General features: G+C 42.2%; 1 protein-coding gene across 2 annotated transcripts in view; it reads right to left on the reverse strand.

Annotated features, from left to right (window-relative positions):
- Positions 1-9,461: 9,461 nt before the first annotated feature.
- The window catches only part of PARVB (parvin, beta), a 37,138-nt gene continuing 32,221 nt past the window's right edge, over positions 9,462-14,378 (reverse strand). For both annotated transcript variants that reach the window (XM_008936910.1, XM_008936909.1), the window contains 2 exons: positions 13,151-13,223; positions 9,462-9,538 (listed from right to left, as the gene is read on the reverse strand). In XM_008936910.1, the coding sequence (XP_008935158.1) occupies positions 9,462-9,538; positions 13,151-13,223 (150 nt within the window). The remainder of the gene's footprint in view (positions 9,539-13,150; positions 13,224-14,378) is intronic.

The following is a 14,378-nucleotide window of genomic DNA, read 5'->3' on the forward strand; positions in this document are numbered from 1 at the left end:
CCTACCAAACACCCTGCTGAAGTTCAGCTCCATCAACAGCAACCACCTTCAAGCAACAGGCTGACAATGATACCTCCCTACTCTTCTAGAAGCCATGGCTCAAAGCACAGTGCAAGTGGGGATGAGTCTCATTTTTTAACCATGGATATATAAGGCTGTGCCATGTTGCCTACACAGACAACCCAAGAGACAGAGCCAGGCTCTACAGGGCAGGAAATGTTCAGTTTTAAGTGCTTGCTTTTGTAAAGTGCTTGCATAAAGGTTTTTCTGTCAAGTCCACAAGACTAAAAAAGCCAGGATGTTTTAGATTGGCAAAGGGAAAACTCAAAAAATTACAGATGGTAGAATCTGAACACTCTCTTTTACAAACTGTATTATAGAATCATGTAGGTTTGAAAAGACCCTAAAGATTATCAAGCCCAACCCTTACTTTAACACTGCCAAGTCCATCACTAAACCAATTCCCTAGGTGCCACATCTGTATGCCTTTTAAATACCTCTAGGGCTGGTGTCTCAACCCCTTGCCTGCACAACGTTGACAACTCTTTCAGTCAAGAAGTGTTTCCTAATATCCAACATAAACCTCCCCTGGCACAACTTGCACCAATTCCTGCTCATCCTGTCACTTCTTACCTGGGAGAAGAGACAGGCACCCACCTCTCTACAACCTCAGAGGCAGCTGTAGAGAGCAGCAAATTTACTGAGGGTGCACTTGATCTTCTTGTCCATATCATTGATAAAGATATTAAACAGAACTGGCTCCAAGACTGAGCCCTGGGGAACACTGCTTGTGATCTGCCACCAGTTGGATTTAACTCCACCCAGCCATGCAAGATGACTCTTTATTAAACCAAATGTATGCTCATTGAAGTGTAAGATAACAGAGTTATACACTGCAACTGTACAAATAGATGGTTGTCTGCAGAGGTGAAGGAACTACAGCAGGATCACACCTCTGAGCCCTGGACAATCATAGCAGCATATGGTTTGTGTCATGGCAGCATTTGTACTAGAATAAGAGATCTCATCTTTCCCAACAGTCCTAAAAGGAAAACCAGAGCTGAGGAGACAACAACAGGATGACCAAGAAGAGATTTTACACTCCTCTGAATCATCAAACCCCAGCTGCTTCTGGGTACCTGGCAGGCTGAACTGCTGCTCTGCTCTCTGATTGGGAGTGCTACCCATTTGTGGATGGAAAATGCTCTCCCTTCTCTCTGAACTTCAGTGCTGGGGCCACTGTGGGAAAGGGAGGCTGACTATTTTTGATCTTTTTTAGCAGAAAGCAAGATGCCCTTTGTTAAGAGGTTCACAAAGGAGAGGACTCCTACTGTCTGCCTGAGATGTCCATATTAGGAGCCCTGTCTCTCAAGGCTCCTCATGTAATGAGTGGACATGGCTCCTTTAAAGAGTAATCTAGAGCATTTAAATGAGAGCCTAGCCCTAACTTGCATTTTTGAGTTACCACCTGCATTATTACCCATGAGACAGTCTCTCCTGCCACCACAGGAGCCTGAAGTGAGAAGATATGACCACCCAGCTCTTTTTGTGCAGTGGAGCAAGGTAGCTGCTGCAAATACTGTTGCACAATGCCCATAGAAGATCTCCAAAGGGGCACTTCTTGATAGTTTTATATGCCACACAGCATGGTGTGCTGCTCTGCAGGCTCTCTCTCATGTATTTATTACAGGCTCCAGTCAAAGTGCACCATGACCACGTATTTTAACATGGATTTTGCAAAGCCAAGAATATTGGTACAAAAAAGCGATTGGATGCTTCTGCACATCAGTCTGGTAAAAGGAATTAGGCACAAAATTCCCAGCAAGCCACTAGGGGAAAGGGTGATGAAGGATTAGTTTCATTATGGTGGCTGCAAAACTGAGCAGTGTCTCTGAAAAGGTAGCTCATAAAATAAGGTAGACATCATTTAGTGCCTGAGGGACAAGTGAACTATCCGAGATAAGACTGCTCAGATGAAATTAACTGAGAGAGAAAAGTTAATTAATACAGAGCAACCCAAGGACAACTTACTTTTAAATTAGGTTTCTGTCAGCTGCTATGCCTTGGGAAGTCCTGCTCATAAGTCTTCTGTAATCATCTGTGTAAACCACAACTTACCCAAGCCCAGCTTTGCTGCAATACTCAGCTTGAGTCTCTCTTACACATCAAGGTGACATGTGCTGCCTGCTGCATCCTTGGGCTGTTTGGCCAAAGAACCCAAACATCAGAAGCTACTTTTTAAAATTTAGAAGCCTGTAAGAAAAGGCCTGAAATTAAGAATTCACAATAGCATAAATCAATATCCTCTAAGGTCCTAGTTCTGTGCATCCTACTCAGTCAGTGGGTTAAAATTGCTATACTGGGTAAGACTAGCTTGCTTAGTACCCAGTCCCTCAGAGCACCCAAAAGCAGAAGCTTAGGGGGTGAAAAAAAAACCACAAACAGAGCAAGCATATACAGATACTTCCTTAAAACCCTTCAACAGCCTGCAGCTGAGCCTTCCTAAATCAAAACTAAGGTCCTGGTGATTAGAAGCTATCAAAACACTTACTTCCCAGTAACTTCCCATTCACTCCCTGAACATCTCTATGTGCCACCATTCAACAGTGAGGAGCTGAAGGGCATGGCCTCACCTTGCATGAGGCACCATTTCCTGTTGCTCACTCTGACCTGCCACCCCTCAGCTTCCCCTGAAGCTGCCCACCTTGCAAAGGGGACCAACTGATCCCCATTCTTCACATTGCCTGCTGTACTGCTACCCTACTCCCTCAACAGTCATCTCTTTCTACAGTTGAGGAAGCATAGCTTACATCTTAATCACCCTTCACAGGGAAACCACTCTGTAGTAGCTTGGATCATCCCAGGTGCCCCTTTCTGAACTCTCTCCAGTGCTATCCCAGCATTTTGAAGTGCTGGGAACCAGATTTACATGGATTTAGGGACCTCTCATTCTTTGCTGCATTGTTCTCCATTCTCCCCCCAACTCCATTTGCTGTTTTGATCACTGCTGAGCTGACACTTTAATGCAACTATTATATCCCCAAAATCCTATTCCTAAATAGCAACACTTGGCTCAGAGCCCATCAGTTTTCTGGAGAGCTAGTGTTGTTCTTTCCTCCACGTGTCTCACTTTGCATTTACCTACATTGATTTCCCACAGCCATTTCAGAGCCTGAAACCTGCATTTGCTTAGCATTTAATAGACTAATTGCTTATTATTAACAATTAGCATTCGTGAGCAGTCCTCCATGTGGCAAGTCTCACTTTTGGGAGGCTTGATCCTAGAGAGCAGCCTTTCAACGACTAACATACTGCAGAAACAACAGAAAATGGAAGGTGACCAGGCTGGGGCTCCTTCCTGGGGTTGGCTGTTTCATGAGAAGTATGAAGGGTTGGAAGATTTGGTTCTCACACAGCAGCTTCCGTGTTTGCTGCAACCAGCCTCTGCAGCCTTCAAACCTGCTGCTCAGAGCCGGGGCTGACACGCTGGTTTTTCCAGCCCTCAGCCTCCTGCACACGTTATCATCAGTACTCAGAGATCAGTGTAGGAGACAACTGCTTGAATACTGAATGGAGAGTCATTTCACAACCATGTTTCAGAATAAAACTGATGATTAATTGACTATTCAAATGAAACAGCATAATTTTACCTTTTGTTCTGTTACTGAGGTGTACGGGCTTGGCTGTTTTAAAATCAAGGGATGTTTTACTTCTCCTGTTGCTTGCTGAGGCAGTCAACAAGTGAATTTCTCTCAGGCCAAGAGCTACACTACAGCACAACGCTGCAGTGCCACAACTAGCAACAAAAGAACTAATTCTCTATGTGGGTATCACTTTTCCTCCAAGAGTCTTGACACTATCTGGCTCCCAGGTATCCCTGATACACAATAAAAAGCATTAACGAGCTACCAGTCGTCTATGACATACAAACTAGCTGTGGAACACATACAAGGTACTTAGTGATGTTACCAAATTGTTTCAACTGTTCTATTTCCTGTTTGAAAAGACAAAAGCCCCACGCTGCATTAGCTCAAACATATCTCCTAGGAAAAGTTGTCTGAACACATCGCAAAAAGGCAAAGACAAAAACCAAGTGGAATGTTAATGTTAATTTATAGTATTTCTGCCTTCATAAACCCAGAATTAAAAGTGAATAAGAAAAAACCCCAAGAGAACATGCATTGTGTGCCCAGTTTAAAACTTATTTTACTCTCTTGCCTAGTACTAGACTTTTCAAGAGCCATTCTCACTCCTTAACATCAGAGGAGATATCGTCTTGCCAAGAACAATCCATGTGGGCACAGAGCACCTTACAGTTTGGGGGTCTTTAAATACATAATTAAAAAGCACCCAAAGAGTCCCTTTTCCCAAACTTACTATTTTCTCCTTCAGTAATTCTCCAGAAGCTCTTTCCAAGTTCTTTTCACAAGAGGGGTGCTGAAGTTTTGGGGGAGAGGGGGCTGACCCCCCGGCTGGGTGCCGCCGCTGCCGCAGGCGTGGAGGGAAGCTGTGCTGCCTGCTCTCAGAAATGAAAGCACAGCCCTATCCGGAGCTCAGCTGCCTGGCTGCTCAGCCCCTGCTGGAGACTAAAATAAACAGAAACACAAATGCAGGAAACCTGCAACCCCTGAAACGCCAGAAAGCATGAGAAAGACACCAATGTTCTTCCCTGGTAGTGCACGGCAGGACTGCTGGCTAGGCTGCGTCTGGGGTGACACACAGGGCACTTTTTCTTTGTTTTTACTAATAAAACAGCCAACAAGAGATGAAATTATCATGCTGCATTATGCCTTTTACTCATGGCCCTTTGAGCATTTTATAAAGCAGATCAGCACTATGCTCCCTATCTGGTAGGAGGGAAAACTTAGGCAGAAAATGAACTCATTTGACCTTAGAGAGCTCGCTAACCACACCAGGACCCAAAATGCTTACCTGAGACAAGGGTTATCTCCACTAGGCAGTGCTGCTGCTCTTCCTTCCCTTTCCCATCACTGATGAGAGGGAAATCTCCCTACAGCAACCACTTTCCTTGGGCATTTCCTTCACACACCAGTTACATTTGTTAACTGCTCCAGAGATCAAAAGCAACTCCACAGCCCTCCATGAAATCCCCAAATGAGGCAGTCGAGAGCCACACTAACTAAGCTGGTCTGGTTTAACCTTATTAAGGGACTGACTCCTGTGTTTAGCTCTGTGCCATAGACAGGAACAGATAATTCAAAAAAAATAAAGGAAAGTGAGTTGAAAATAGAATTCCAGCTGCTGTGAATTCTCAGCAACCGAGAACTTCACACAAAATCCTCAATCAAAGGGCAAACTTGACTGTATTTTCTAAGCAGAAAACAAGCACAATAAATCAAATTAAAAAAGACCCAGAGTACCATCTTACCTATGCAGAAGTCTATGCCTAGAAATGTAGTGAGTGAAAAACAAAGAGAAGATACAGTTAGGGATGCTGTTGGGAACTTTGGACAAATCTGGTTTCCCATCAGCAGGCAAAGGGAGCAGGAAGAAATTAAAAATTGGGAAATCCATCTGTAATTCCTAGGTCTCTGTTACTTCATCTGGCAACTGCAGAAGTGTATGCCTAGAAATGTAGTGATTGAAAAACAGAAGATACAGTTAGGGATGCTGTTGGGAACTTTGGACAAATCTGGTTTCCCATCAGCAGGCAAAGGGAGCAGGAAGAAATTAAAAATTGGGAAATCCATCTGTAATTCCTAGGTCTCTGTTACTTCATCTGGCAACTCAACAGACTTCTTTCTTGAAAGCTTTGTCCATAATACAACATCTCAGCGCCAGAAGAACAAGTCTGAAACATACATGATGGACGAGCATCTTCTTCCCTCCAAAAATGGATGTCACCACCAGTGCATGAACCATTCAGTCTTCTGTAGAACAGCACTAGTAAATTCAGTTTCAGAGTTGCATTTGATTTCATGCCTATTTCTCCCCTCCAGAGCCTTTCTGTACATTCCCAAAGCATGCCTCGTGCACACACCCCCCCACACAGACACCTGGCCCTCACATAAAAATAGCCACTGAAGAACAATTCAAGGAATCGACAGCACTCCCACAATAACAAGTTCTAATAATGCATCTTCCTGTTTCTCCACACAGCCTTGTTTTACTGGAGAGCCACTCTATGCCCTCTCCATACCAGAGCAAAGGAAACAGGAGGTATCTGTTTTGCTAGGAATGCACAGATAATCACATATTTATCTAGTCCCCTTGATGAAGATGGCTGAAGCTCACCTTCCAAATGTTCTTCCCACACACTGGTTCAGTCAGTAAACAAAAAAAAAAGATGCAGGAGACCAAGTGATCATTATTTATTTATTTGAATAAATAGTACAACTGTCACAAACCATGCGTAGCACTCCTGCTGTGATTTTTAGCCAACCTAGCATTGCATTGTAACTTGCTTACAGTACACAACTCTTGTCACAAGGCTGGATGTCTCCAGCACCTGACAAGTCCAGGATTTTAGCTGCAAGGCTGGGTTTTAGTAGTTAGAAATCCAGAGTAAACACTGTTAAAAACAGTAGAAAAGACTCTTAAAAAACACATTAATACTGAAAGCACTGAGGTGTGGGGAAAGGGGTTAAGAAACCCTATAGGGTTTAAACAGATCAAAAACAATCTGCCACTGTTGGTTTTTCATCTCCAAAGCCAGGCTGCAGTTGAGGAATATGTGGGCTACTTCTGTGGCAATATAGCCCACTGGAACTGAGTATGTCAAGCAGGCACATGTAAAAGGCAAGCTGTATGGGCTGGAAAAGACAGACTTTCATTAAGTACTTACAAATGTGGAAGCTTTAATGCTGCAAAGCATTCAGCATCCCAGATGAACTCAACAGCATTCAGGCCTATGCCACTGGCACCCAGGGAACATATCCAAACCTCCAGTAACACAAAGAGTACACAAGTAACACTTTTAACATGGAATTTTTGAGAGGAAAATAAGTATCATGCATATCTAACAAGAAGGCATGACAAAAGCAAGTGTTTAGAGAAGCTTTACCTACACTGCTCTTCCTGGAAACTGGACTGACTGGCATGAAGCTCTAGTTCTGTTAAATCCACCTTGCTTCCAAACCAGTTAACAACAAACACAGTGTCTACAGGAAGAGGGACCTGGCTAGACAGCAAGGAGCCACCCAACAAAAAATGTATTTTCCCTGTGCAACTTTTACCAACAGGCTTAAAAATGTAACAAAACAGGGTATGACCCCTGCCCCCAGATTGTTCAGGGCCATGAAGCTTGCAGTCTTGACTGTTTCACTGACTACTGATGTAAGGAATGCTAAAAGGGATCCATGCCTCAGGCTGTAAAAGGAGGGACTCAGGTTTCTGCAGAATAAGCAGAAACATATAATTGAACAAAACAGACTCTTAAAATTCACATCTGCTCCCATGCAGTGAAGACACCAGCTGCATAACTCCATCTCTCCAGTCTACTGGCCCCATCTGCAACTCAAGTTCAACTGTTCTAGGTTCTGCATAAACAGCAAGAGGTCAGCAAGCAAGCAATGATTCCCCACAGAACCTTATAGAGCAGATGAGAGCTGAATTTTTCACAGGAAAAAAAAAGTGCAATTTCCTTCCATCTTTCTTTTGGAGGTTTGACAAGAGGTGATCCAAATAATCTGAATACTAGACCTCAGAACCCAAAAATGTGACACCAAGTAGCAGAAGCCTATTTCTCTCACTTTGAGATGAAAAAAATGCTTACAGAGGGAAACAGAAAATCCCAGTTGTAATATTGTACCATTCTAATAGCCCACTTCCTCTTGAACTCAGAAGAATAAATAGTATTTGGTCCAAGAAGTCCATTTTTAGGGAAAGGAGATGCCTACTTAAAACAGGGCCATGGAGCAGAGTAACACTACCTGTCTCCTCTTTGGGGCACTCTGCCTAACATTGCACACCAAATCACAGCTGCCCACAAAAGAGAAGTTGCTCCTGTGATCTATGAAAGCAGCAGTCAAATCCCTTCCCTCTGTGCTCCAAGGAGAGCAGTGCTATTACAGGCATATCCCAGAAATAATTTACTCTGCAATCCTGTTTTGTTTACACAGCTCTCCTCAAAAATCTCCTCAGACAGCTCATGTTCCAGCACAGCCTCCTTGTACACACTGCTGCACCTAGCACATCACCAGCCAGGAAGAGGTCTACAGAAGAAACCTGTTCAGTACTATGAGGTAAGTAGAGTCTACCAGATAAACCTAGTACTCTTTTTTACAAGCAGATTCCCAGTAAAATCCATAACAGCTTAGAAGACTACAGGACTATGCCAGAGAGCAGCAGAGTAGCTCCTGGGATGGCACAAGGCCACTCAGTGAAACTGGTTTGAAGCATCACTCAGCACTGAAGAGCTTCATGTTTGAGGGGTAAGCACTGGCTTGCACCAGGTACCCCACAGGTCCTGTGCAGCCTAGTACAATCCACAGGTACAGGCAAGCTCCTGTTTATACAGGAATTGTCTTTTACTCTTTAGGAAAGAAAATACATAAAACTTTGTTTATAAAAGCCTGACTCCCTGAACTGTGCAGCTGCCAGGAACTCCAAGAGGAATGAATGTGACCCTTTAACTCACCTATGTGAGATGAAGAGTCAGGCTTTAAACTGCCTAGCTCATGATTCCTCCCTGTGTTTGCTTCAGAAAGGACCAGGGGCCAAATGCATTAATCCAGTCTGTGCCTATTTGACCAGCCCCTGACCAACCTGGCTGAACTTGTGTGTTTAACAAATGACAGTAGCTCTAGCAACCAGATCTCTCCTAGAAAGGAGATGATAAAATAAAAAACAGACATGAAAGATTAGCTGGCCATCCCATTTCAAGACTTATTCTGTGTAAACACTGAATGGAAATAACACTGGGTAGCATGAGGTTAACACAAAAGGTGAAGCTTTTGCCTTCAGCTTCAGATGGTGCTTGTAATTCCTCTCAGCCTCACCCACCCAACAGGACATACAAAACCTTATTTAACAGAAAAGGCTCAGCTTCTAAAGAAATTCCAATGTCCATTTTCTATTGCTAACACTTAAGCCTGGAAAATCATCCAATGCCAGTTGCAACCAAGGAGTATGCAAAACAAAGTCAACTGTAGAATCAAAGAGTCTCCAGCCAGCAGGAAGGTCTCATGTTTTCCCTGCTTGTTAGTTAGTGGTGTATTTCCTTTATCAAAAGAACATTTGTTAATCATAACAAAAACCAGATCCAACAGTATCTTTTGGTAAAAGTGTGAAATATCTACACATATTCAAGTGACCTACAGAATACACATGCATTATTTTTAGTGGGATTGTCATACAAACAGCTACAGAGAGACCACATTAACTGTAGAAAGAATGCAGAAGGTATAGCATAAGGCACAATGGGAGCGTGCAGAGGGTGTGTTTATTGCAATTTCTGCCTAAGGAGGCTGGAAGGATGAAGACCTCAGCAGCTTCCAGGATCATTCAATGTTCTTGTACTTTGTGAACAGGTTATATAGAACCCTGAGGGTAGACTTCAGATCCAAGTTGACAACATCTGTGGAAGAAAAGGAGAAATCCTTAATTTGCTTTTTCTTCTCTCTCATTTGTCCTCAAATGAACAGAAGTCCCCACATCTCTGGGCTGGTAGGATCAGCAATGAAAAACCCCCAGGGAGTCCTGATCTCCCCAAGTCAAGCTTTTTAAATGATGCACTTCAGGATAGCTGAATGTTAATACAGTCACAACTAACTTCTCTGGGAAATGGCAGAAAAGTAATTCCCTTCCTCATCCAAAACTGGTTACAGAGAAAGCCTACTTCTGTCTGAGACCTGGTATAAAGGCTTTGGAAAATACTACAGATGACTTTGCTGGCCACAGAAGCAGCAAACAAGTAGCCACACACATTGTATGAGATACTGAACCTCAGACATCCACAAGGCTGTTCAGCCCACAAATGAACAAAGCCTGAATTCTCTTAACAGACTCAAAGCTTTTCTATTAGCTAACATCCCTCATTATCATACTAGGCCAGGGACAGGTCTGGAACAGTTCTCAACAAAATGCTTTCCTGCTAGCACCTCCCAGCCTAGTACCAGAGTAAAATGCCAGGAAACACCACAGAGGTAACCCAGGGACTATGGGGGGAGGCACAGCACAGAGCAGGCTGAAGAGGTGGATAGAAAGGCTGGATACCATGTGAGAAAGGAAGAGGAGGAAGTAAAATATAGACAGGAAACAACATGGAAGAAAAAGTAATAAAGAGATAATTTAAAAAGCCATTCAAAGAACGAGGAAGACAGCAAATGGTTAATAGACTACATACAATTAATGTGAGATCCAGGGGAAACACCTACTGCCTGTTTTGAAGAATCATTGCCAGGATCTCTCTGCCCTTCCCTCTCACCCTGCAACGAATAACTCTCCAACCTGCACACTTCATCTGGTATTCTCAGTGACCTCTCCAACTTCTCTTTGCACTATTTTTCCTGTATTATTTGATATATTTTATGAACTTGTATTTTGCATTTACAAAAGAATCTTCTCCTGTCCCACAGAAAGGAAAGACTAACTGCTGTGATGTGGTACACCCTGAAAAAAGAGATGTCTTAACTGGAAAGCTGAAATATGAAACAATTTCTGATTTTTCCAGCTGTCACAGAAAGTTGCTTACTACCATAGCATTCTTAGTAAGGAGACAGCAGCTGGGAGTAAGAGGCAGCAAAGTGCTAGAGCAAGAGCTCAGGGCACCAGAAAGAGACCAAGCAGGAGCTGGAAGGGAGCCCAGACCTTCAACACTGTGCTGGATGGGTATTGTCCATCTGCACTCACAGATTCAGGTAGACTCCTGTTAAACTCCAACAATAATTTGGGCTAGGTACCTGCTGTCGATTACCCTGAGGAATATTGGAGGCCCCACCCCCAAAAGAAGGAAAGGGATCAGCTCTTTTATTTGGCAGTGTAATGAAATGTGAATGTAGGGTCAGAAGAAACTGCTGTAGTCACACAGTCTGATCGTGTCTGTTTACAACACAGCCCTTAGAGAACTTTAGCTTGGAATCCTGTTTTGAGTTTACAAAACAACTCATGGCCACATTAAAATATAAACTCAACACTGCCTGTTTTGTTTGTTTGTTTGTTTTTTCCTAAATTCTAGTTTGACGCTTTCTTTAGTTTGAGACCTTGTTATGCCTTTGCTTGCTGCATTAAAGAGTATGGCAGTGTGAGATGCATCACACTAAGTAAACAAGACCTCTTTCTTGCAAGCACTGCAGAAAGCATGGGCTATAAAAATACAAGTTGTGATCTTCTGCTCTAGACAATGTTTTACATAAAAATCCTACAACTAATTCCAGCAAGTGACTACTCAGTTCACACTGAAGGACATGGATTCACCTCACGTTTTACAGCCTGATTAGGAATGAACAATAGGTCCATATGGCATTAACAGAGTTAATTTGCACATTACTATGTGCAAAATGTTTTGCAGAGCATCAGAGTCTATGACAAGATGAATTCCTGTTCCAAGAAACCTGTATTACATGACTGTACTGACTGTCATGATCCTACAGATGAAACTACTGTGAGAAGCAAAGCCTGAGATGTTACTGTCCTCTCCACAGGAGCAGCTTTTCAAGAGCAACAGTCAGTTTTACAGGCCATCCCAGCCACACAGACACCACACGTGTCCACCACACATTCCAGCAGCTGGGAATTACTGTTGCCAGGAATGGGTACACACACAGAAGAGGAAGGAACACACACAAGAGATCAGACACCCTGCAGCAGCTAAAAGGAATGTTCTGAGCTAATTTGGCTCTCTAACTTCTATTTATAATTAAATCTTCAATCAGTGAAACACTTGAACATATTCTGCTCCTTATTGGATCTACACACCTTGATCAAAGCAAACAAAAGATCTGCTACAGTGTTCTACCACTCATGGTAGTGTAAGGATAGAAGACAGCCTCATGAGCAGGTGATCTCCTCTGTTAGATGGACTGATGAAAATGAAACAAAAAAAAGGACAAACTTTCAACTAGAGAAGTCTTCTCCCAGGTTTTTAACACTTTCTGTGCCTTGAAAAATGCTTATCTAGCTTATCTGGTCTCCTACTGCAAGCTCTTTAACCCTTCCACCCCAAAAACTTGCCATTCCTGATTTTGCATTCTATTTCTCTAGTCACCTTGTCCTCCTCATACACCCACTGACTCAGGGCCAATAGTCAGGACACTTCTTTACCTGCCCAGGTTATGTCAAGACATAACAAGTTTCACCAAATTCTTCAGGAGCATGCTGAGATTTAAAAGGACAGCACTGACAGAATGCACATGCCTTTAAGAATAACTTTTGTCTTTTTTCACCCTACTATAAGTAGTTCCACTATTTGTTGATATATTTAATCATAGAATCATAATACCACCAACTTTGTCCCATTTTAAGTCAGACCAAACATTTCTTTGGTCTCCTCATTTTCCTTTGTTCTGCAGAAGCCTTGAACACATATGTAGTTTGTAACACCAGGAATAAAAATTGCTCATTTAGGATTCCTAAAGCTTTAATCCCTCTTTTTATCCCTTGTGCAAGCAACAATGTAGACTTCATCATTAATTAATTTCAAAGTTCAGAGGCTTTAAAGGAAAAGCTTGGTTTTTACACTTGTCAGTTCTGACTCCCAGATACACATAAATCACCAAGAGAGTTTGTTATTGGTTCATCTTAAAAAAAAATAAAGCCAAAAGACTTTCAGTTATCTGTCACTGAGATCTGATCACATGAGTCCAAACTAGCATTAATTGCAAGAATTATGATAATTAGACTATGAAAAAAAACATCCTGCTTGGATCACTGAGATGTGATCCAAACTAGCATTAATTGCAAGAATTATGATAATTAGACTATGAAAAAAACATCCTGCTTGGATTGTTATTGAGAACACCAGCCTGAACAGCTCTTGTGTCCTTCACTAAAGCTAAACTTCTACACCTCAGTGAACCTATTCCACACAAGAAACACAGGTAAGGATATAGCCCAGACACAGAAAATGAATCCTTTAGCAAACTGCTTCACTTTGTGGTACTACTGCTACTGTCTTGGACTGGAGTTGCTCTTGAAATGCACCTGCTGTTGTGACTTTATACACAGTTTAAGCCACACAGAATGTCCATACCTTCAGGACGAGCTTTGGGTTTCTTCAGTCCCCCATCTTGCATCAGCTCAAAAGCAAAGGAAACATTATGGACCTGAAAGAGGTAAAGTGTTTAGAAACTCAGAGTTACATAGGCATTAAAAACTTTCAATCTAATTTAAAAAAATGCTTTATTATCTCTAAATTTGACAGAGAGAATGACAATTCTATGTAAATCAACAATAAATATTTACATGTTTGAACATGGCAGAAAGTACATATCAGAGGCTAAGAAATTAAATCTTGTATCATTATAGGGCAATATTCACTTTTTGATACAGAGGAAGTAATTTAAGATTTTCAAATTACAATACTGCATAAACCAGGAAACTCCATTAAGCCCCAACCCCAATGTCTGTGGCAGAGGACAGAGACCTCCCAGCAACAACTACAACAGAGCTGTATTTTTTTGAGTTCTTCCTGCCTGTACCCAAGATCTGAATTTCTGACTACAAGGCAAAAGATCATTTGCCATCCAGGCAACAAGGAATGTAACAGAAGTCACATAACCAAACACAGATGAGAAAATACATATGGGTGTGTAAGAAAGAAGTAGTAAGGGCACTAAGTGGAATTATTCCTAAACAACATTAGTGTTTTCTGCATTATTATCAGCTGTCTATAAAGCAACATCAACAGCACATCAACCAGGAGCCAGGCTGTCTTGCTGCATGACCTTGTGCTAATACCTTTGTCTCTTGATGCTTTGGCTTCCTGTACTTGAAAACAGAGATAAAAGTCAAATTAAGTTTCACTAAAGAAGTAAATGCTTCAAAAAATGCTCGTGGTGGTAGTTCCTAGAGAGGCTGTGCAGTGAACTTGCAAAGCAAGCAAGGCACAACCATAGAGAAAGAGCTTCTTGAACAAGCCACCAAGGATCATACAGGAACAAAGTCAGAGGAAAGAAACTGGACAAAAAAGAAAAATGGAAGAAAGTGGGTGTCTTCTTTTAATCTCCACTTTGAGGAGAGAACATAAGGGTTTTAAGAAATCTGCAGAGCAGCTTTCTTGTCCACACTTGCTGAAATTTAAGCAAGGTAGTTTGGATTATGAATTCTATTCATTTTTGTTACTGCAAATGACAGTCCTAGAGATACATAGCAAGGGGGAGAGATTTAATTAAAGATACTCATCTTGAAAATCAGGGAGTTATGCATACAAAGCTCTCCTACAACAAGGGCCCTTTTTACTGCTGCTTACTGCTCAGAAC

Source organism: Merops nubicus, unplaced genomic scaffold, assembly GCF_000691845.1.
Source record: "Merops nubicus isolate BGI_N331 unplaced genomic scaffold, ASM69184v1 scaffold3893, whole genome shotgun sequence".
Taxonomy (NCBI): Eukaryota; Metazoa; Chordata; class Aves; order Coraciiformes; family Meropidae; genus Merops; species Merops nubicus.